Source organism: Leucoraja erinacea, chromosome 7 (genome assembly GCF_028641065.1).
Source record: "Leucoraja erinacea ecotype New England chromosome 7, Leri_hhj_1, whole genome shotgun sequence".
Taxonomy (NCBI): domain Eukaryota; kingdom Metazoa; phylum Chordata; class Chondrichthyes; order Rajiformes; family Rajidae; genus Leucoraja; species Leucoraja erinaceus.
The window spans coordinates 29349195-29373252 of NC_073383.1; the positions used below are offsets into that span (position 1 = coordinate 29349195).

Below are 24058 nucleotides of genomic sequence, written 5' to 3' on the forward strand. Positions count from 1 at the left end.
CCCCTCACTACCCTCTGCAGAACCTTCCTGTCCGAGCAGTTGCAGGTGGAGTACCATGTATTTATGCAGTACGCGAGTACAGACTCCACCGTACCCCTGTAGAAAGTCCTGAGGATGTTGGTGGGGAGTGAGGCCTGTTTTAGTTTCCTCAGGAAGTGCAGTCGCTGATGGGCCCGTTTGACGGTCCCAGTGGTGTTCCTGGACCAGGTGAGGCTGTCTGTAATTTGCACACCGAGGAACTTTATGCTCTCCACTGCAGTGCCACTGATGTTGAGGGGTGTATGCTTTGGCTGCGCCCTCCTGAAGTCGACAACCATCTCCTTCGTTTTGTCGACATTTAATTCTATATTATTTTTGCCGCACCAGTACACCAGTTGTTCTACTTCCTCCCTGTACATTGATTCGTCATCGCCGCTGATGAGTCCCACCACTGTAGTGTCATCCGCGAATTTTATGATCTTATTGTCCCTGAATCTGGCAGCACAGTCATGTGTGAGCAATGTGAACAACAGCAGGCTGAGCACACAGCCTTGAGGGGAGCTGGTGCTCAGCGTGATCGAGCCTGAAGTGTTCTTGCCAACACGGACTGACTGCGGTCTCTCTGTCAGAAAATCCAAGATCCAGTGACACAGGGTGGTGTTGAGGCCCAGCAGGGTTAGTTTCTCCACAAGTCTCTGTAGGATGATGGTGTTAAACGCTGAGCTGAAGTCAATGTACAGGATTCTGGCGTATGTGTTTTTGTTTTCCAGATTCGTGAGTACTGTGTGCAGCGTGGTAGTAATGGCATCCTCTGTAGAACGGTTGGGGCGATAGGCAAACTGGAGGGGGTCTAACGATGAGGGGAGGCTGGCAGTAATGTGGGGTTTCACCAGGCGTTCAAAACACTTCATTATTAATGGAGTCAGGGCGACAGTCATTTAGGCAGGCAACCACTGGTTTCTTCGCTATGGGGATTATCGTGGAAGTTTTGAGGCATGTGGGGCCAATGGCTTGACTAAGGGAGATGTTAAAGATGTCTGTTAGCACATCTGCTAACTCCTCAGCACATTCCTTGCCTTTGGTTTTGAAAGTGCTAAAGCCTTGCCTAATTAGAGCTGCCTTGCCTAATTAGAGCTGCCTTGCCTAATTAGAGCTGCCTTGCCTTATATATAATTAAAAGGCTAATCTTAACCACTTCCTGTTTGCGCTTTATATTGATTTTAGAAAAAACACTACCACGTACGGCTGTGATTTTGGCCATCTTACTCGGAGTCCCCCTCCGCTGGAGATTCTCTCTCCTGTCAATCACGCCATGAAGGCCTTCTGGTGGGAGGGGAGGGACTATAAAACCCGGAAGTGTGGGTGTTGCTCAGTCTCTGCAGGATGGGGGAGGGAGAGGTCACGACTCGCTGTCTTTAGTGGCCTTGCACCCTGTTTGAAATGGAATTTCAAGGAATAGCCATGAGTCAACTGCTAGCCCACCAGTTGTGAGTGAGCTGCCAGCACAACAGGCTTTAGTGACTGAGCCACCAGCTCAAGAATCCATTCGGCCCACAACGTCCATACTAGCCCTCTAGAAACCAGTCCCTTCAGCGCACAACACCAATACTAGCGCTCCAGAAAGCCCCCCCACTGGCCACCAATATTGGAATTGGTGGAGAGGTGGAACCCAATGGGTCCCACTTAGACTAGTTTCTATATATAATCCTAGTTAACTGATAGGGCGGCACAGAGGTGCAGCTGGTAGAGCCGCTGCCTCACAGCGCCAGAGACATCTTGAAGGACAGAAGGAACTGCTAACTCAGTGGGGCAGACAATACCTCTGACCTCTGGAGAACATGGATAGGTGACGTTTAATGTCAGGGCTCTTCTTCAGAATGGTTGTGTGGGGGGGGGGGAGCTGGAAGAGCGAGGTGGGGGCAGGTCATATCCTGATGAGTGATAGGCGGGTACAAGTGAGGATGAGGTTTTGATAGGCAGATGGTTGGGCAAAGGTCAGAAATGATTAGATTAAAAAGTGTGAGAATAGGACAGAAGAGGCACAAAACATGAAGCCAGAGGAAGGAATATAGGTGGAATGGGGAGGGGGAAGGGGAGAAATTAGTGCACATGCAGGTGGGGACAGGGAAGGGGGGGGGGGGGGGGGGGGGGGGGGGGGGAATAAGGGGGGGGAAGGTGGGACAGTTGATTGTAGGTCCATTATCTGAAATTGGAGAATTCAATGTTGATACCATTGGGTTGTAAGATACCCAAGCAGAATATTTTAGTTTAGTTTAGTTTAGAGATAGAGCACGGAAACAGGGCCTTCGACTCACCGGGTCTACGCTGACCAACAATCACCCCGTACACTAGTTCTATCCTACACACTAGAGGACAATTTACAGAAGCCAATTACAAAGACAAGACAATTTACAAACCCGCATGTCTTTGGAATGTGCAAGGAAACTGGAGAAAACCCACAAGGTCATGGGGAGAATGTACAAACTCTGTACAGACGGCACCAGTAGTCAGGATCGAACCTAGGTCTCTGGCGCTGTAAGGCAGCAACTCTACCGCTGTGCCAACATGCCGCCCTGAGATGCTTTTTCCTCTTGAAAATGGGATCTTTCCATTTATCACTTTATATTGAAACAGAACATCAACTTCCTCAGTATTTTTAAGCCGTGTGGGTCTTTGATTTCATGTGCAATTTGTACAATTGGTGTAGCAAATTACATGAAGTTCTTATCTGCAAAATAAGTTTCACTTAAACATTACTAGTCTTGCTTAGAGATACACTGCAGAAACAGGCCCTTTCGCCCACTGTGTCCGTGCCGACCAGCGACTCGCGTACCTACACACTATCCTACACACCAGGGACAATTTACAATTTTACAGGTTAATTAACCTACAAACCTGTACGTCTTTGGAGTGTGGGAGGAAACCGGAGTGCTTGGAGAAAACCCTCCCTGGACATGGGGGAACGTACAAACTCTGTACAGACAGCACCCGTAGTCAGGATTGAATCCAGGTATCTGGAGCTGTAAAGCAGCAACTCTACCGTAGTGCCACCGTGCCACTCTAGATTGACTTTGAATAAATGTATTACCTTTATTATCAGCAGCAATGAAACTAAAGATATTTTCATAGCAAGGCGTAGCAAGGCAGTTTGGTAGATTCCCACCTTTCTGTCCATGACTTCTCATAACATGTGAAGACAATTTTAATTGCTTCATCTTCCCCATTCCACATGCCACGGCGAATTTCACCAAATTCTCCTTTTACTGCAGTTTCGCAAAAAAATATTGTCCTGGCTATAGTCTTTGAAAAAGTAGTGGGTAACCTGAAAATAGAAGTATAATAGATTTTGTAGTCATACAGCACGGAAACAGGCCCTTCAGCCCAACTCGCCCATGCGGACCAAGATACTCCATCTAAGCCAGTTCCATTTGCCCGTCTTTGTCCCATCTGCTTCTAAATCTTTCCTGAAGAAGTTTCCTGATAAAGCACCACTTATCCAGGTTCTCCAGAGATGCTGCCTGACCTACTGAGTTACTTCAGCACTATGTATTTTTTTTTTGTAAAGCAGCATCTGCAGTTCCTTGTGCCTCCTATCCATGTACTTGCATGTATTTTAAATGTTGTTATAGTACGTACCTCAACTACCTCATCTGGCAGTTTGTTCCATATACCCACCCCCCTCAAAGTACCTCTCAGGTTCCTATTAAGTCTTGTCCCTCTCACCTTAAACCGATGTCCACTGGTTCTTGAATCCCCTATCCTGGGTTAACAAAACTGTGTGCATTCACCTTGTCTATCTCCAACATGTTGGGGAAGTCCAGAACAAGGGGGTCACAGTTTAAGAATAAAGGGGAAATCTTTTAGGACTGAGATGAGAAATACATTTTTTACACAGAGAGTGGTGAATCTCTGGAATTCTCTGCCACAGAATGTAGTTGAGGCCAGTTCATTGGCTATATTTAAGAGGTAGTTAGATGTGGCCCTTGTGGCTAAAGGGATCAGGGGGTATGGAGAGAAGGCAGGTACAGGATACTGAGTTGGATGATCAGCCATGATCATATTGAATGGCGGTGCAGGCTCGAAGGGCCGAATGGCCACTCCTGCACCTATTTTCTATGTTTCTATGATCTTGCACACCACGATAAGACCATCCCTTAATATCTTGCACTCCAAGGAGTTCTAGCCTGCCCAACCTCTCCCTATAGCTCAGGCCCTCGAGCCCTGAAAACATCCTTGTAAATCTTCTCTGCACCCTGCTTGCCCTTGACTGAATCTTTCTTCTTTTGACATTCACAACACACTGCTCAAAAGTGTAGAGTTTGATTTTTTTCCAGAGAAAAATTCTCAAAATTAAATAACCTAATTTCGTCCTTTGTAAATAATGACGAAATGCAGATATTACTGTAACTAGGTGGAATAGGTCCCATCAGCATCTGGAAAATGAAGTGAAGTGGATTGTGAAAACCACGGGTTCATTAGTACGGGCGCCAGGGGTTATGAGAAAACAGGAGAATGGGGTTGAGAGGGAAAGATAGATCAGCTAAGATTGAATGGCAGAGAAGACTGGATGGGCTGAATAGCCTAACTCTACTCCTGTAACCTATGAACATAAATAGGAGAAACAAACTGTAAACATAATTTTTTAAACCAGTAAAATGGATGATTTTTAAAAATTGAGATGTTTCCATAAATTGAGAGCGAGTTCGACACTACTGAGCTCAGCACATTGATATTTATTTAAAACATAAATTATTTTATTTGTACCTTGAGAAAGTATTCATTTAAAATGTTCTAATTCATTATACACATCGTCAGCTTGTTTTAGTTTATTTTAGAGATAGAGTGTGGAAACAAGTCCTGCGGTATATTCTGTGCCAACCAGTAATCACCCATACACTAGTTCTATCATCCACTCTAGGGACAATTGACAGAAGCCAATTAACCAACAAACCAGTACGTCGTTGGAATGTTGGAGGAAACCGGAGCACCGGGAGAAAACCCATACGCTCACAGGAAGAACGTACAAACTCCATACAGACAGTACTCAGTCAGGATCGATCCCAAGTCTCTGGCGCTGTAAGGCAGTAATTCAACCGCTACACCACTGTGCTGCCCTTCTAAAGGGTCCCAACCCAAAACATTGTCAGTACATCCCCCAAACATGCTGCCTGATCTATTGAGTCCCTTCAGCTTTTAATGCTTAGCAGAAAATAATTATTGCAGCAATTGACTTGAAGGAGCTAAGAAAATACACTGGACATTTTACACAAATGGAGATAACAACACTTGTCAACGTATCCATCATGGTGACCGACCTCCCCACCTTCAAAGGGTTGTGCTAGAGGCGCTGCCTCATAAAGCCAACCAGCATCATCAAGGACCCACATCATCCTGGCCACACTCTCATTTCACTCCTGCCATCGGGAAGGAGGTACACAAGTCTGAAATACGCAAGTTCTCATATGCTAGAAGCTTGCGTAGTGCTGGAATAACTCAGCGGGTCAGGCAGCATCGTTGGAATACATAGACAAGTGACGTTTTGGCATAGGACCCTTCAGACTCTGAAGACATATCCTGCTGCCTTGACCAATCGCTCGGTAAAGCAAAATGTGTAGGGAGTGGATGTGAAGTTGGGATAACATACAACTAGTGCGAATGGGCAATCAATGGTCGGTGTGAACTTGTTGGGCTGAAATGCCCGTTTCCACACAGTATCTCCAAACTAAACCAAACCCGAAGGACCTTGAATTAAAACATTAATTCATTGTCAACTTTTATTCTAAATTTCCAGCATCTGTAATTATTTGTTTTGATTTCATTTTAAAACCGATTCTCTGCTCATTATCACTTTGGCATTTAAGTGTGTTCGTTATGTGCAAATTGGATGAGAGATTTATTTTATTTCAACTTAATTTACTTTAAGATAAAACATGGAAACAGACTCATCAGCCCACGGAGTCCATGCCGACCATCGATCAACTGTTCACACTAGTTCTATGTTATCCCACTTTCTCATCCACACCCTACACACCTGGGGCAATTTTACAGAGGGCCAATTAAACCTACAAACCCGCACATCTTTAGGAAGTGGGAGGAAACCAAAGCACCCGGAGGAAACCCACACGGTCACGGGGAAAACGTGTAAACTCCGTAGACAGCACCCAAGGTCAGGATCGAACCAGAGTCCCTGGCGCTGTGAGGCAACAACCTTACCGCTTAGCCGCTGTTGTAAACTGCATTTGTGCTTGAAAACTAGTCATTGATTTGAAATCACTATGAAAATCGTGAGATGATGGAAGGTGCTATGAAAATGCCTATCCGTTTTCCTTTAAAACCAATTTTGCCAGACAATTTCAGCTAAAGAAAAATTACCAACATTTTCTTACGTTTTGGCATTGTGAGCAAAATATGAAAATGAGAAGCTGCATTGCATTGTGCACAGGAATAATTTGGTTAACACATGATGAGCGTTTGATGGCACTGGGCCTGTACTAGCTGGAGTTTTAGAAGAATGAGGGGGGACCTCATTGAAACGTACCGATTAGTGAAAGGCCTGGATAGAGTGGATGTGGAGAGGATGTTTCTACTAGTGGGAGTCTAGGAAGGAGATGAGGAGCATTGTTTTTTTTGTTTGTTTTTTAGAGAGAAGGTGGTGAATCCATGGAATTGGTTGCCACAGACGGCTATGGAGGCCAAGTCATTGGGTATTTTTAAAACAGAGATTGACAGGCTTTTGATTAGTAAGGGTGTCAAAGGTTATGGGGAGAAGGCAGGAGAATTGGGTTGAGAGCGAAAGATAGATCAGCCATGATTGAATGGCAGAGTTGACCTAATGGGCAGATTGGCCTACTTTGAGTTATGAACCTATAAAAAGGTAAACGCTTGAAACATTAGAAATTAGGCAATTAGAAGGAGTGTGATCCTGTAAAGCAACATGGTATACATGTAGTTTCAGCATAAGTGTTGATAGGGCTGCTCCTACAACTTATCAACTACATTAGGATGTTCCAAGGTATTTAACAATAATCTTATCCACCTTTCTTAATATAATGTCAATGACCAGTAATAAAACTAATTTGAAATAGTTTTACTTTTTGTTTTCAGTGATCGGGTCTGCCCTCCAGTGGTTGTTAATTTAATGTTTTCCCTAAATGTATAATAAGAACAGTGCTGGATGAACTGTGTTACAGGTATCATCTGCGGAGTGAATAGACAGGCAACGCTTGGGGTTGGGACCCTCCTTCAGATGGATAGAGTAGAGGGAGGGAGAATGTTGTTGATGCCTTCTGGAGGTGCCGCAGTGCCAGTCGCCATCCGGAGTTGCTGCTGAGAAGCCGAGGCTGGAGTCTCGTGGGTTGGCTGGCGAGCCCACGGCCGACCCCTTGGTCGAGGTATCTGGAGAGGACCCGGCCACATTAGTGGATGGGCTGGTGTAGCGGACAATGCTGGTGCCGACCAACGGAGCAATGGAGGAGCAATGGAGTACCCGTCCTGGGGGGGGGGGGGGGGGGGGATCGTCGTGAGGGGGGGGGTGACAGGCCGCGGGGGACGGGGAGAATTTGTAACTCTAAGTGCCCTTAATGGCAAGCAAAGAATTTCACTGCGACTTATCACATGTGACAAAGTATTCAATTTAATTTGGCAAACTGTTCAGCACAGACATCGTGGGCAGAAGAGCCTGTGCCCAAACTATCCTGTTTTCTAAATGATGGAAACAGGCCATCGTGAGCTGTAGATATGAGAGTATGAAAGCTGGTGTGATATGGGTGGGGAAGGGATGGATAGAGGGGGAATGCACGGGTTACTTGAGGATAGATAAATCAATATTCATACCCCTGGGTTGTATGCTGCCCAAGCAAAATACAATATGATATAAATGGGGGCTTGTACGCTTTCCCTATGTCTGCATGGGTTTTCTCCGGGTGCTCCGGTTTCCTCCCACACTCCAAAGTCATCCAGGTTTTTAAGGTTAATTGGCTTCAGTAAAAAGATTGTAAATTGTCCCCAGTGAGTAGGATTGTTTCTGCACTGTGTCTCTAAACTAAACAGCACCAAAGTTCAACAAGAGAAAATCTTGACACCCTTTATTTGCAATAAATGTCATTACCCTTCCCAAGAACCCTAGCACAGTACAGGACCAGACCTTTTGGCCCACAATGTCTATGCCAAACATCATGCCAAGTTTAACTAATCTCCTCCATCTGCATGTGATCTACATTCCTCCATTCCTTGTCCTGACAAAAAAGCTTCTTAAACTAGTGCGTTGGGTGTGGATGAGAAAGCGGGATTATATAACTAGTGTGAAAGGATGATCAATGGTCAGCATTGACTGAGTGGGCCTGTTTCCATCTCTAAACTAAAAACCTTTTATAAAGGAAACAAATAAAAGTGCAGAAAGAACTGCAGATGCTGGTTTGTACTGAAGATAAGACACAAAGTGGGTCAGGCAGCATCTCTGGAGAAAAAGGATGGGTGACGTTTCTGATCAGGAACCTTCTTCAGACAGAAAGAGTGGTAATAAAATTGTGGTAAATCACATTATGCAGAGCAAAAATTAATGAGTATCCTCCAACTTCTAATTAGTTATACCACATGAAGTAAGTATAAAATTTAGGTAAAACAAAATACAGTAGTTAATACTCTGGTAAAATGTACAATGTAGATTTTACAGATAACACCTTGTACCACAAAGCTTCCAAAAAATGATATTTCATTGCTATAAAAACTTAAGTTTAGTGCACTTAAATTATTCTCGCTTCTGTGACAGCATTTACAATATGCACAAAGCACAAAATACAGGTTGGTGTAGTTTATGAACTAAATTTCAGGCAGAATATTTTCAAATATAAATATTGTGGAATACATATTATAATCTACCTATACAAGAAAATCAAACTGCTATATCATTTCACAATTTCGGAAAACAAGTTAGTATTGACAGAGCAATAAATAACACACATTTGCAAAGACTGGTGTGATCTATTTGGGCCAGAAAATAGTTGCGTTAATATCAGTGCAAATTGTATGTACTAATAGTCAAAGCAATTAATTATATCTCAAGACTGTAAAAATACATAATTACCATCAATTAGGTGTTAAACTCATAATATTTGGCTTGTTGGATTGTTTTAGGCATTCAAATCTATTATGTATAGTATACATAAAGAAAGCAAAAATTGCTAGTGCAAAATAATGATGGAAGGGAAACAAGTATAACATATAGAATATAAATATTAAGCCACAAAGAATGAAACCATTCTGATTTTATACGAGTACATTTCTCTTCCGATGCACCATAGAATGTTTTTTTCTGCAAGAATTATTTGTAATGCATCTTCAACTTCCTCTTAATGGTTACACATTAAGTAGCTATAGTGATATGCTGGTTTCTCCATAGTTTCACATGCTATATAACCTTGTTAACATTGCATCAGTAACATTTTTCTTGGAAAAGGTTGTCTTAAGAATGCACATAGTTAGAAAAATTAGGTCTGGCAACTACGTGCGACCAAAATATTCATCTTATCTTCAAATGCTTTACGATGCCGATTATTCCGACATTTTCTGTTTCTATTTTACCACACTGATTAGAGTCTTAAAAAGCTTCAACCCAGAAACTGAAACATTCTCTCTCTTTTGTCCGCTGCATCCCTTTACGTGGTAATATGCCTGTTGGGCAGTCATTGGAAAACAATACTCAGCAATCCATTTTAAACTTATCGAATGAGTTGTCGATTTTGGAAAGAGTTTTTCGAATGCGCAGGGCAGTGAGTCTTGCCGATGGATTTTGATACCAGCATTCTCTCATCACCTTCGCAAGGGATGTTAACGTCTGTTGAGAAAGATGTGGTAGAAGATCATCATTAAAACGTTTTCCATTGCTACTCAATAGTCTTAAAGTTCTGTACTTCTTCAGAGCATTCCAGCCATGTGACACATATGTTTATTAATTATGCATCCTGGCACTTTGTGTACAAAAGAAGCACTGCATTTAACTTTACACAGTTGGGCACATGTTTAGCAACAGGATGTTGCCAGGACTCAAGGGCCTGAGCTGTAGGGAGAGGTTGGGCAGGCTAGGATGTTACTCCTTGGTGCGCAGGAGGTTAAGGAGTGATCTTATAGAGGTGTTTAAGATCATGACGGAATAGATAGGGAGAATGCTTTTACCCAGAGTAGGGGAATCAAGAACCAGAGTGCATAGGTTTAAGGTGAGAGGGGAAAGATTTAATAGGGACCCGAGGAGCAATTTTATCCCACTGGTGGGTATATGGAATGAGCTGCCAGGAGGTAGTAATTGAAGCAGGTACATAACAATTTACAATGTAGATTTTACATTACATTTACTCCGGTACATGGATAGGAATGGTTTAGAGGGATATGGGCCAAATGTAGACAAATAGGACTTGCTTAGATGGGGCATCTTGGTCAGCATGGACGTGTTGGACAGAAGCGCCTTTTTCTGTCCTGTGTGACTGTGCTCTAATTTTGTGCAAAATGAAATATTATCAGATTAATAGTAGTTATGCAAGTTATGACTAAAAGGAGGTAACTTCATGTGTGTTCATACTATATATCAAACATGTACAGAATTCCATCCATTGCCATAATGCACAACTCTAAAATGAATTTTGTGTCCCAGGTGGAAACATTTTCAATGTAAAACTAATCGAAACGTTACCGATACTTACTGGGTCGGAAAACCATCTGTTTGGAATATTTGGTCTTTGTTGATCCACACAAATCACCTTTTTCATATCATCAAAACCAGGGTCATTGGGAACAAGATCATAAAACGGGGGCTTGTAATCTTCAATAATTCCTGAACAAAAATAAACATTGCAAGGACATGTCGCAAATGAGGGATATTAATACTGTGCAAGTTAATACTAAATTAATCAGCATTGCATTTGAACAGAGTACTAAAGTTGGATTCTAATATGGAAAACATTCATTTGAGTACTGTAATCCTGGAATATATCAGAAAATTAAACATTAGCACGTCTGAATAAGGATCCCTACCCTAAATGTCCCTAAATGCCCCTTGACTGGGGTTGTATAGAAGTTATTAGAATATTTGTAACATAGTTTGATGAATTTGTAACATGGTGGTGGGTTTGTCACAAACGTTTGTTTTTTTTTGTTTTTGTATTGTGTTGAAATTAAATAAATTATTTTTTGATACAAAAAAATGTCCCTAATTGTCATCTATCTGTCTCTCTACAGATGCTGCCTGACCTGCTGAGTTACTCCAGCACTTTGCGTTTTTGCTCAAGATTCCAGCACCTGCAGTTTCTCTTGTCTTCAACATTAGGTTAGGCAATAGATTCTCAGCCAGGAAAGTAATTTTAATCAATTTCCTTTTCTGCCATGCTCTTTTGATTGCCCAGAGGAAAATTCACCCTTTTCAAAAACTAAATTAATCTAAATAAATTGAAAAAGACATCAGAGTGGTGCAGTGGGTATAGCAGCTACCTCAAAGTGCCAGAGACCCTGGTTCAATCCTGACCTCAGATGCCATCTATGTGTGGAGTTTGCACGTTCTCCCCGTGACTGCATGGGTTTCCTCCCGCATCCCAAAAATTTGCAGTTCTTTTTAGGTTAATTGGCCTCTGTAAAATCGCCCCTGGTGTGTAAGGAGTGGTTGGGAAAGTGTGACCACTTGGAACTAGTATGTGAACAGGGTGAGCGATGATTGCCGTTGACTCGGTGGACCAAAGGGCCTGTTTCCATGCTGTATCTCTATACTAAGTTAATTATGCAATCCCTGACTAATAATTTTATTTTGCACCACAATGTCAAAATCTTGTAATTGTCCATTGTATTCGTCTAGTTTAATGTAGAGATACAGGTGCTTCGGCCCACCGAGTCAGCACTGACCAACAATCACCCTGTACACTAGTTCCATCCCACACACTAGGGACAATTTTTACCAAAGCCAATTAACCTACAAACCTGCACGGTTTTGAAATGTGGGAGGAAACCGGAGCACCCAGAGAAAACCTACACGGTCACAGGGAAAACGTACAGACAGCACCAAAAGTCAGGATTGAACCCACGTCTCCCAGTGCTGTGAGGCAGCAACTCTACCACTGCGCTGCCCCCTTGTGGAGTATATCAACCGCAATAGGTTAAAATGAGGAACTAGTGCCACCTTCTTGTCAGGATATTGGACCAGCAGCAAGTGCTGGAAATGCCAGGGTTGTCATTCAATAATCAACCTGCTTCTTCTAGACCTGCTAATGTCTACAAAACGAGATGCCAATAATTAAAAATAGCTTTTAAAATTACATTTGCAAGAAAAAGGCCTTTTTTAAAAAATGAACAATTTTGACAATGAAGCAAACTAATTCCACAAAACTAAATACAATGCTAAGCATTAAGAAATTATAAACCTAACCAATTTTCCACAATATATCACCTGTTCACCACAAGTCATGCAGCACTGCCCATGGACCCAACTCATCCACATTGACCAAGATGCCCCACTTGCTCGTGATTGGCCCATATCCCACGTGGGAAGAGTGCAGAGAAGATTTACAAGGATGTTGCCAGGATTTGAAGGCTTGAGATACAAGGAGAGGTTGGGCAGGCTGGGACTTTATTCCTTGGGGCATAGTACACAGAGGGGTGATCTCGAAGATGTGCTTAACCTAAGGTGGGGAATAGATGAGTGCAGGGTGAATATAGTATTTTTCTCAGTGGAGGGGGTTCAAGAACTAGAGGACACAGGCTTAAGGTGAGGGGGGAAATTTAATAGAAATCCAAGGGATATGGATTGAGATGCCAGAGGAGGTAGTTGAAGCAAGTTGGAAAAGCATTTAAAAGACATTTAGACAGGTACATGGATATTAAATGTTTAGTGGGATATGGGTCAAAAGCAGGCAAATGGGATGTACTTAGGTAGGGCTAAGGGCCTGTTTCCATGGTGTATTACTTTGTATTTCTCTTTAAAAAAAAAAAGAAGAAAAAAAAAGCTTCCCAAATCATAAAAAAACACTGACAAAGCCATCAAGTGTACATGGAACAGCAGCTCTAAATATTCAATATCAGTCATCTCCATGTAGCCTTGACTGGTCAACTTTCAGATCAAGGCTTACTTATCATTGAGTGGAATGCATTACATAAATGAAGCGCAAGAACACAGACTTCATTGCAAATCAGCAACTCAGTTTCTTTAGAAATTGAAGTTAAAACATTTTTTCTTGTACAGGTCCACCACTGATTTTCCGGCACCCGGGGTTCCAGAGTTGGATCCAACAGAGTTCACGGCCTGCAAGTGGAATCCAACCGTACAGGAATGGTCCGCCTTGGCCACTGGGGAGATACCGGCCCACAAATTCAGTCTTGGAAGTCGGCTATGGTTCTGGAGCCCCAGCCACAGTGGGAATATTCAACCCGCTGATCCTCACGGATGTCCCAATGAGGTCAAGACCAGCCGCAAAGCGTAGACTCCACTTTATCATGGGGGACCTCCTGAGTGGGGGGCATAGGGGGGGGGGGGGGGGGGGGGGGGAAGAGGGGTTTCAAGTGCACTCTCGTAATTTTGTCTGGATTAAAGGAGGCGCCAGAACACAAGTTGCCGGAAAATTGGTGGTGGTCCTGTACTCGAGGGAAAGAAGTCAGAGAAACTCCAGCACTTCAAGTCCTCTAGCTGAGATTAACAGATTCTTGATTAGTAAAGGAGTCAAGGGTTATGGGGAGAAGGCAGGAAAATGCAGTTGAGAGGGAAAGACAGATCAGCCATAATCGAATAGTGGAGCGGACTCGATGGGCCGAATGGCCCAATTCTTTTTCTATGACTTAAGAAGTTAAGAATCAGAGGATATAGGTCTATGGTGAGGGAAAAGATTAGAAACATGAAACACTTGTCACACAGGGCGTTGTGGGTGCATGGGCCAAGCTGCCAGAGGAGGCTGTTGAGGCAGGTACTGTAACCACATTTAACAGACGCTTGGGCAGGTACATGGATCAGAGCTAAATGCAGGCAAATGGGATGAACATAGGTGGAGCCCTTTGGTTGACATGGACGAGTTGTATCGGAACATTATTCTTAGCATGGAGAGGCTGGGTGGCAGAATACGAGCTGGGTGTGAGGAGAGGATTATGCATCAATCCTTTAGAGCAACTCAGTGCCATTACCGGGCATATACCCGGTTAGGCTTGGTTGCCTTGCTATCTTCCCCGAGAGAAAATTTTGACTAAATTTGCTCCATGTACACAGTAGCATGGAGACCACAGCAGATCTTGTGGAGAATACATTCCATCACTACTTTGAATATACCCTCCATGAGGTTGTGAGACACATAGCTGTAGTAAAGGGCAGAGACAGATGGAAGATTCCCCTGTGCTCATTCCCCTCCTCCTTACCTCCTTGTATACTGTTGGGGAAGGATTCAAAGCCAGGATTGGACTCATAAGCCACCGGAGAGTACATAAAAACAACAGAACGTAGACCATCATCCTCGACTTTGAGGGATAGCCACAACGACTGCTGGGGAGGGATGATATTTCAGAGGGCGGCAGAAAAGCAGTGAGGTCTGGCTAGCTCCGATGCTCAGCAAGGTAGGGTGGAGTCAGATAGAGCAATAGAGATAAGAACCTCAATAGTTAGGGGGGGCAGGCAGAAGATCCTGTGGCCACAAACAAGACACCAGGATGGTGCATTGCATCTGGGTCAAAGGTCAGGAGCTCTCAGAGTGTCATAGTCATATAGCGTGGAAACAGGCCCTTAGGCCCAACTTGCCCACACCAACAAACATGTCCCATCTACACTAGTCCCACCTGCCTGCATTTGACCCACATCTCTCTCTAAACCCATCCTATCCATGTACCAGTCTAAATGTTTCTTAAACGTTGCAATACTGGCGGTAGAATTTTCTACAATTTTATATTTATATTTCAGATTTAAGCCAGTGCAGTTCTTTTGATGTATAAATGACCTCAATCACTGTGAAACACATGATTGGTTTGAACAACCTGACCGTGAGATATATGCTATGCAAAGATCTACCGCGTGCCTCACTGTAATCGGCATTTAAAATATAAAGAACACAACTGCATGTTACATATCTAACATAAGGTGGGCACAGTGACACAGAGGTAGAGCTGCTGCCTCAGAGTTAGAGAGCCGGGTTCGATCCAGACCTCTGGGGCTCTCTGTGTGGAGTTTGTACATTCTCCCTGTGACCATGTGGGTTTCCTCACACCTTCCAAAGATGTGAGGATTTGGATACCAATTAAAACACAAGGTACTTGTGCTATAGATGAATTGGCTTCTGTAAATTGTCCCTTATGTGTAGGTTAGAGCTAGTGCATGAGTGAACACTGGTTGACGCGGACTCAGTGGGCCCCAAGGACCCGTTTCCGCGCTGTATCGCTAAACTAAAACTGAAATGTTATAATTAAAACATATCAACACGGTGTTTGTGGATTTTACTAAAGAGAGACCGTGGGATAAAGAAAAAAAAATTCTAAACTTGAAATGAAGTTCGGAAAGAGCCGTTAGTGAAAAAAATGATTTTCTTCAGAAAACAGTTGAAACTCAAAATAGGTTGCAATACACTTACCATTGCTCACTGTCCTCCTCGCAACCTCCCACAGGACAAGACCAAAGGCCCAGATGTCAACTCTCCTGTGGGAGTCAAAGAGGTTCACCTGCATGGATTCATCCAAAACTTCAGGAGCCATATATCGTTTGGTGCCTACCCTAGGATTATTGCCTACATCTAAATGGTTAGTGCATTGGGAATGCATCACCGCAAGACCTAGGAGAAAAGCAAACAACAAATATCACAAGAAAATTTGGGCTTCGTAGCTGGTAGACCTGCTGCCTCACCAAACCTGGGTCCAGGGTCAAGGAGGTCTCGGAGTGGTTGTAGAACGCTCTCAAGGGAGATGGCGAGGAATCAGAGGACGCTGTTAAAAGCGATCGTAGAAGCTCTGTCCCACTATACGAGTTCATTCAATTGCTCTCCCGAGTTTAAAAAAAATCAAACTCGTGTTAACCACGTAGAATGTACGTAGCGGGTACGTCAGAGCTCGGGGGCGTCTCTTAGCGGCTCGTAACGCTAACGGCAGGTATTCTGGAAACGCGGTAAGCTCGGGAAGACTCATGTTGAAAAATGTCCGCGAGAGCCCAGAGTACCTACGAGCAGCCATTACCGTAAATCTCCGAGTTCGAAACAGGGCAAATTCAGGAGAACTCTTTGAATGAACTCGTACAGTGGGACAGGGCTTTAAGTCTCAAATAGGACTGAAATAGGAGGCATCATAAACAATGAAGGTTATTGACAATTAGTGTGGGGTGAGGAATGGCATGGTTAGGAAAGTGAGGATGAGGTCCTTATGGAGTTAGGAAAGGAGATTCAAAAGCCGGAACTCGTGGAATAATCCCTGGATTATTCCCAGTGCCACATGCTAGTGAGGGCAGGAATACAAGCAGCACAATGGCGCAGGTGTAGAGTTGCTGCCTCACCGCACCAGAGACCTGGGTTCAATCCTGACTAGGGGTACTGTCTGTGCAAAGTTTGTATGTTTCCCCTGTGACCACGTGGGTTTTCTCTGGGTGTTCCAGTTTCCTCCCACATCCATAGATGTTCAGGTTTGTACGTTAATTTGCCCATAGTATGTTGGATGGTATAGCATTGAACTAGTGTACGGGTTATCGATGGTCGGTGTGGATTCAGCGGGCCAAAGGCCTGGTTTCACATTGTACCCCTAAACTCCAAAATCCCTAAATATTTCATTGGAGACTGGAATAATAAGTTAATAAGTCTAATCTAATCTAATCTAATCTAATCTAATCTAATTAACTTGAAGTTTCAATTAGCAATTCTGGCTTCATTTGTTTTTTCCTACAATATTCTGTGCAAAACCAGTTCAGCATTTGAACAATGCTATACATAGACAGGGAATATGGTTTTAATAGGACCATTCATAGTCAAGGAATAAAGATAGCAATCAAGAGAGTGTGGCACCACAAGGAGAGGAAAGATTTAATAAAGAAAGACATCAGCCTAGAGCTGAGGGGATAATTAAATCGTAGTGACCACCAAAAAATGTCTTAACAGCATGAAAAACTATTGTCAAGATATACCCCACTCACTAGTTCTTTAATCTGTCAGCAACACTGGAGCACTGTACAAGCATATAAAAGCCTTTTCCATTTACTACTTCATCCTATTTTTACCTGCTATCATTGGATTGAAAATTTGAGTACAGGAATTGTTTTAGTCCAACAGCATCAATTATCAAGAGTGTTTTATTGTCATGCGTCCTGAAACGGAACAATGAAGTTCCTACTTGCCAGCAGCATAAGTTACAGAGATATGTGAATAAGTTAGGTCTTTATTCTCTGGAGCGCAGTAAGGTTGACTTGATAGACCTTTAAAAATGAGAAAGTTGATGTGGACAAGCTTTTCCTTTGAGAAAAATTCAAACAAGAGGACATGACTTCAGAAATAAGGGACAGAATTTAGGGGTAATATGAGGGGGAACTTCAAAGACTGTGTGGAATGTCCAGTGGAAGTCTTTGGTATCATTTCAGAAATAAATTTGGCGGTTGGTGAGAAGGGATTGTTTAATAGTATGATGCATTGACTAAGGGGAAAAAGAATTGCTGCGGACTTGTCCTGAACCTCCGTGATGGTTTATATTTTCATATCCTGTAAGTTCCTACTTGCAGCAGCATAACAGATATGTAAATATAATACTCTGTAATGTCCCCAAGTCTTTGTTTTTCAGAGCTTTATTTGGCGGTTGTAGTGTTTAATAGTCTGATGATTGTAGGAAAGAAGCTGCTCCTGAATTTTCAGACTCCTGTACCTTCTTAGTACAGGATAGCAGGAGTGGAATGAGAGCGTGGCCAGGGTGGTGTGGGTCTCTGATGATGCTGGCTGCCTTTCTGAAGCAGAGACTCCTGTAGATCCCTTAGACGGTGGAGAGGTCAGTACCAGTGAAGGAATGGGCAGTGCTCACTACTTTATAATAATTGTAATAAGAAATCTATGGAAGCTGGGACAAACCAGAAGAATAACACACTGACAAAGAGAACAGGTTGAAAGTCCTTCTCACACAAGAGTCCAGAATAGTTTCTCTGATTATTGGCCAACACCAAAAGCTAATACCCGTTGCCTCAAGGCTTCTGGGACCTTGGTTGGATCCCAACCTTCAGCATTATCAGCGTGACGTTCACACACATCCGTCCTGTGATCATGAGAATTAGGAGGAAAAACGACGATAGGAATTCTTGGAATACTTCATTAGTCGTGTTAGATGAATGTAACAAGAGTGAATAAACATAATTGGAACAATTTCCTTGCCTGGAACAGAACACATGTGGAATTTATTGCCATAGATGGCTGCGGAGGCAAGTCATCGGATATTTTTAAGGCTGAGATTGACGGATTCTTAATTAGTATGGCTATAAGGGGTTATGGGGAAAAGGCAGGAGAACGGGGTTGAGGGAAAGATAGATCAGCCATGATTGAAAGGTGAAGTAGACTTGATGGGCCAAATGGCCTAAGTCTGCTCCTATAACTTAAGAACTATTATCTACTGGTTCCCAAGCCACACATTTTGGGGGTTAAATTCCATTTGTTCCGGCAGAGACAGGCTGCATGACATCTCAGCTTTAGATGCTGGTGTACAGAAAAGGCAGCAAGTTACAGCATGCATGCAAACAACAAGCTGTTCACATTAGGAAGGGACCAGTGAATAGTAGGTATGTGGAACAAGACTGGGATAGTCGATTGTGAGGCATGCTCGAGGCATCAGGGCATGGAGTTTTGAAACCACAGGACCAGAGGTGATCAGATATCAATCTTAGCGTAGCCATTTCGCCAAGTGAAGGAGAAACTGATAGGTTCACAGACCACCAGTGATACGAATAGATAATTCCTGTTGGCAATTCCCTGAACAAACAGTTCAGAATTTACTATTATAGATGTAACAGAATCCTATCTGCCATTGTTGGCAGCTTTAAGAAACTCCGCTATTGCCAAGAATTGAGATTACATGGAGAATGGAATGGAGTGCCTCAGTCAACATCGACTCCACAGCCAATACAACTTGATAAGCAATCTTTCTTAAATTACCAAATTGACATCACCATTCTTTGTTAAAAAAGGTACTCTGTAGGATTAGGCAGCTCAAAGTTCTTTACAACCAATTGAATTAGGGGCGAATACACAGCAGACATTTGTATCATGTTCTTACAGCAAACCCATTAAGTTCAAGAGTGCAATAATGGCAGAAGGTTTGACGATGAATTGGGCAATGGTGGTTTGTGAGTCTGAAATTGCCATTGTACATTTTAAGACATTAAGTGGGTGTTTTCATCACTGATAGAACACAAGATAGACATTTAAAATTACTAAAGTACACTCAGTCATACAGCATGTAAACAGGCCCTTGGAACCTGAATGACTATAAGTCAGTATAAAGTGAAAAACATGGATAAAAGTACCTACCCAAGTCTGCAATGCAGCATTGCCCATTCTCCTTAACAAGGATGTTTTTGCTTTTAAGGTCTCGATGTGCAATTGCAACTTTGCCCTGCGTCCCGATTATTTCCGTGTGCAGATGTGTCAGACCACTGGCAATGGACAGCGATATCCGCAAACAGCCCACAGTGTCCAGTGCGGTGTGTTGCAAGTGGTCATAGAGGGAGCCCAGCTCATGGTAGTGGGTAATTAGCCACAGCTGTGTGCTGGAATTTCTGGATGTCATATCTGAAGCAATAAACCCTGGAGACAGAGACAGATCTTGAGTTTCACAATTACTAAGCAAATCTCAGTAACATCATGGGCGTTGTTCATAAGCCAATAAACCAATCGGGCATAAGCCAGTTGGGGGCGGCGCAATGGTAGAGTTGCTGCCTTACTGCGCCAGAGACCCGGGTTCGATCCTGATTACGGATGCTGTCTGTATAGAGTTTAGAGAGAGACACACAGACAGAGCGAGCGAGCGAGCGAGAGACAGCATGGAAACAGGCCCTTCAGCCCACCGAGTCCACACCGACCAGCGATCACCCCATACACTAGCTCTATTCTAGACACAATGGGACATTTTTACAATTTTTACAATTTTACCAAAGCCAGAGCACCCGGAGAAAATCCACGCGAGCACAGGGAGAACTTACAAACTCTGTACAGATCGCACCCATAGTCAGGATCGAACCCGGATCTCCGGCATTTGTACTTTCTTCTTGTGACCGCGTGGGTTTTCTCTAGGTTCTCCCGTTTCCTCTCACATGGCAAAGGCGTATAGGTTTGTTAGTTAATTGGCATCAGTAAAATTGTAAATTGTCTGCAATATGTTGGAGAGTTCTAGCGTATGGAGATCGCTGGTCGGTGCAAACTCAGTAGGCCGAAGGGCCTATTTCTGCGCTGTATCTCTAAAATAAAAGTAATATATCAGCTGAAGATTACAAGCCAATAACACACTCACCTAAGATGTTCTCATTTCTCAGGAGTACACTGTTGTAGATCTCGGTCTCTCTAAACCAGGATTTTTCATCTCTGGAAGAAAATATTTTGACTGCAACATTTTCTCCTTGCCATTGGCCACGCCAAACCTCTCCAAAGCGCCCTTTGCCTAGGAAATAGAGCATAAGAGATACACCACCATCAATTAAGCAGAACATTTAACATTGCAACACATTAGCAGCTTGACCTGTAATTTCTCTCAAGAGATCATGGTGGCAGTGACCCAGCATTTGAGTTGCTGCCTTACACCGTCACATACCCAGTTATAATCCTGACTACAGGTGCTGTCAGTGCAGAGTTTGCATATTCTCCCTGTGACACGTGGGTTTTCTACGGGTGCTCCGGTTTTTTAATCATATTCCAAAGATGTACAAGTTTGTAGGTTAAATGGCTTCTGCAAAGTTGCCCCTAGTGTGTGGGATGCGAAACTAGTTTAACATAGGACAAGTGTACGGGTTGGTCGACGCAGACTCAATGAGCCGGAGGGCCCGTCTCCACGCTGTATCTCTAAACACAACAAACATTAAAAGTGCTATCCTATCACCAACTAGAGAGCTGTCCTGACCTACCATCTAACCTCACTGAAGACCTTCTCACTATCTTTAATTGGACTTTACTAGACTTTATCTTGCATTAAACGTTACTCTCTTTATCCTGTGGATGACGATTGTAATCATGTATAGTCTTTTTGCTGACTGGATAGCACGCAACAAAAAGTTTTTCACTGTACCTCGTTAAATGTGACTTTAATAAACTGAACCATTGCACCTGCCACCATTACCACTATCCTTGGCACGAAATGCTGAAGTAACTCAGCGGGTTAGGCAGCATCTCTGGAGAACATGGAGGGGCGAAGTTTCGAGTTGGGGATCCTTCTTCAGGAGCCTGAAGAAGACTGCAACGACCAGGTTCAGGAATAGCTACTTCCCCACAGCCATCAGGCTATTAAACTCGGCTCGGACAAAACTCTGAACATTAATAGCCCATAATCTGTTTATTTGCACTTTATCAGTTTATTTATTCATGTGTGTATATATTTATACAATGGTATATAGACACACTGGTCTGTTCTGTATTCATGTCTACTATGTTCTGGTGTGCTAAAGCAAAGCAAGAATTTCATTGTTCTATCAGGGACACAGGACAATAAACTCTTATTGAACTCTCTTCTTCAGACTTAGTCTTCTGCGGTATAAACCAGCATCTGGAGTTCCTTTCTGCGCTACACTTGGCACCCCTTTTCAGGCAGCCACCACACTGAATAAAATAAACCTTTCCCCACACATGCCCCTTAAACTATGCCCCTCTCACCTTATAGCTATGCCCTCTAGTCTTTGACATTTCCACCCTGGCAAAAAAGATTCTGACTGTCTACTGTATCTATGCCTCTCAATTATATGTTAAGTGTTCAGGTGCATCCAAGATTACTTACACTTTGCTGTAAAGCATTAGTTTCTTCTCCTAAACTAGCAGCATTTTGAGCCTGAAATATTAGTCCCGATAGTTTTTAATTTATTGCAGTTCTTTGGTGGCCTAGAACCCGTAACATACATAGGAAGAGACAATAGAACAAGACAAAGCCCAAAGTGAGGAAAGCAGCACATTGCCCAAAATATAAATTTGCTTATTCAGTGTTGCAACAATAGTACACAGGGCGACAGTGGTGCAGCTGGTGCAGGACGACACAGTGGTGCAGCTGGTAGAGCTGCTGTCTCACAGCGCTAGAGTCCCGGGTTTGATCTTGAGCTCAGGTACTATCTGCAGATTAACTGTCCCTTGTAAATTGCCCCTCGTGTATTTTGGGGCTTGTAGAGCAAAGTTGGATAACATAGATTTGGTAGTGGATGGGTGATTGATGGTGGGCGTGGAGTCAGTGAGCTGGTGCCCGTTTCCATGCTGTATCATTAAACTAAAGTAACTCACCCACACATTCCACCAGGGTGATCTGTCGAGCTACTGTTCTCTGTATGAGGAAGGGAAGCCCCGATCCGCTGCCTGAGGTGCAGGAGTGATCCAGCAGATCCTGTGAGAAAAAGAGATGATCCTACAAAATGAACCGCAATTGCTGGTTTTCGTAAGGCAGGCAAGATTGTTCATTCTTGAGACAAGTTACAGCTTAAACAACATTTACCCCACACAATTATTTCCTCTGGCCATCTTTCGATGAAGAAAGTGAAGTTGAAGGCTCCCATTACTGTTTCACCAGATCACATATTGTACAGTGGCAGCACAGTGGTAGAGTTGCTGCCTTACAGTGCCAGAGGCCCGGGTTCGATCCTGACTAGGGATGCTGTCTGTACAGAGTTTGGGCGTTCACCTTGCAAGTTTTCCCCAGGTGCTCCGGTTTCCTCCCACATCCTAAAGACCTGCAGGTTTGTAGATTAAATGGCGCTCTGTAAATTGTCCCTAGTGGGTAGGGTAGAACTAGTGTACGGGTGATCGCTGGTCAGCACGGTCCCTGTGGCCCAAAGGGCCCCATTTCCACGCTTTATCTCTAAACTAACTTAAACAGCTTCAAAGGGAATAAAGCTACAGGGGAAGTATCCTCCTACCATGAGCAGCTCAAGAAATTAGTTTTATATTCCTTAGAGTTTAGAATTAGAATGAGAGATGATCTTAGTGACGCAAGACCCTAAAATGGCATGATTGAGTAGATGTCAAGATAGAAAGTAGAAGAGTACAGTGCACGAACTGACCCTTTGGCTCACAATGTGCCAAACATGATGGCAAGATAAATCCTCAACCTGCTAGTGATCCATATCCCTCCATTCCCTGCAAATCCATGCGCCTGTCTAAAAATCTCTTAAATGCCACTATTGTATCTGCCTCCACCACCACCACTGGCAGTGTATTCCAGGCCTTCGCCACTCTCTGTGTAAGAAAACACCCACACATTCCCTTTAAACTTTCCCCCTCTGACCTTAAAACTACGCTCTCTAGTTGAACTTTCCACCTGGGAAAAAGGTTCTGACTGTCTATATTATATTTGTCTCATAATTTTATATACTTCTATCAGATCTCCTCTAAACTTCAACAATCCAAGGAAGACAATCCAAATCTGGCCAATGTCTCCTTTGGTTAACTTCATCTCTAAAGCTTGCACATTCCTCCTAACCAAAACAAATGCAACCAAACCAAAGTTTTATAAAGATGCAACATGACTTCCTGACTCTTTTACTGCTATACTCAATGCCCTGACTGTTGAAGCAAGCATACCAGACACCTTTTTTACCATTCTATCAACTTGTGTTGCCACTTTCAGGGAGCTATAGATTTGGACACCAAGATCCTTCTCTACATCAATGCTGTTAAAGGTCTTGCCATGAACTGTATACTTTCTCCTTCCATTCAACCTCCCAAAGTGCAGCACTTCACACTTGCTTGAGTTAAACTCCATCTGCTATTTTCCTGTCCACGCTGACCAATGATCACCCTTTCACACTAGATTCACCCTTTCATCCCGCACACTAACATTATCCTAGGCACTGGGGACAATTTACAATGTTTTAATCAAAGCCAATTATCCTACAAACCTCTACATCTATGGAGTGTGGAAGGAAACCGGTGCACTCGGAGAAAAGCCACACCGG

General features: G+C 43.3%; 1 protein-coding gene across 4 annotated transcripts in view; it reads right to left on the reverse strand.

The window, feature by feature from the left end:
* Positions 1-7594: 7594 nt before the first annotated feature.
* The window catches only part of LOC129698809 (activin receptor type-1-like), a 72970-nt gene continuing 56506 nt past the window's right edge, over positions 7595-24058 (reverse strand). For 3 of the 4 annotated variants that reach the window (XM_055638102.1, XM_055638101.1, XM_055638104.1), the window contains 6 exons: positions 22392-22512; positions 20431-20577; positions 19452-19727; positions 15549-15746; positions 10671-10801; positions 7595-9811 (listed from right to left, as the gene is read on the reverse strand). In XM_055638102.1, the coding sequence (XP_055494077.1) occupies positions 9677-9811; positions 10671-10801; positions 15549-15746; positions 19452-19727; positions 20431-20577; positions 22392-22512 (1008 nt within the window). In that variant the 3' untranslated portion in view covers positions 7595-9676. The remainder of the gene's footprint in view (positions 9812-10670; positions 10802-15548; positions 15747-19451; positions 19728-20430; positions 20578-22391; positions 22513-24058) is intronic. The other variant, XM_055638103.1, reaches the window with a different exon arrangement.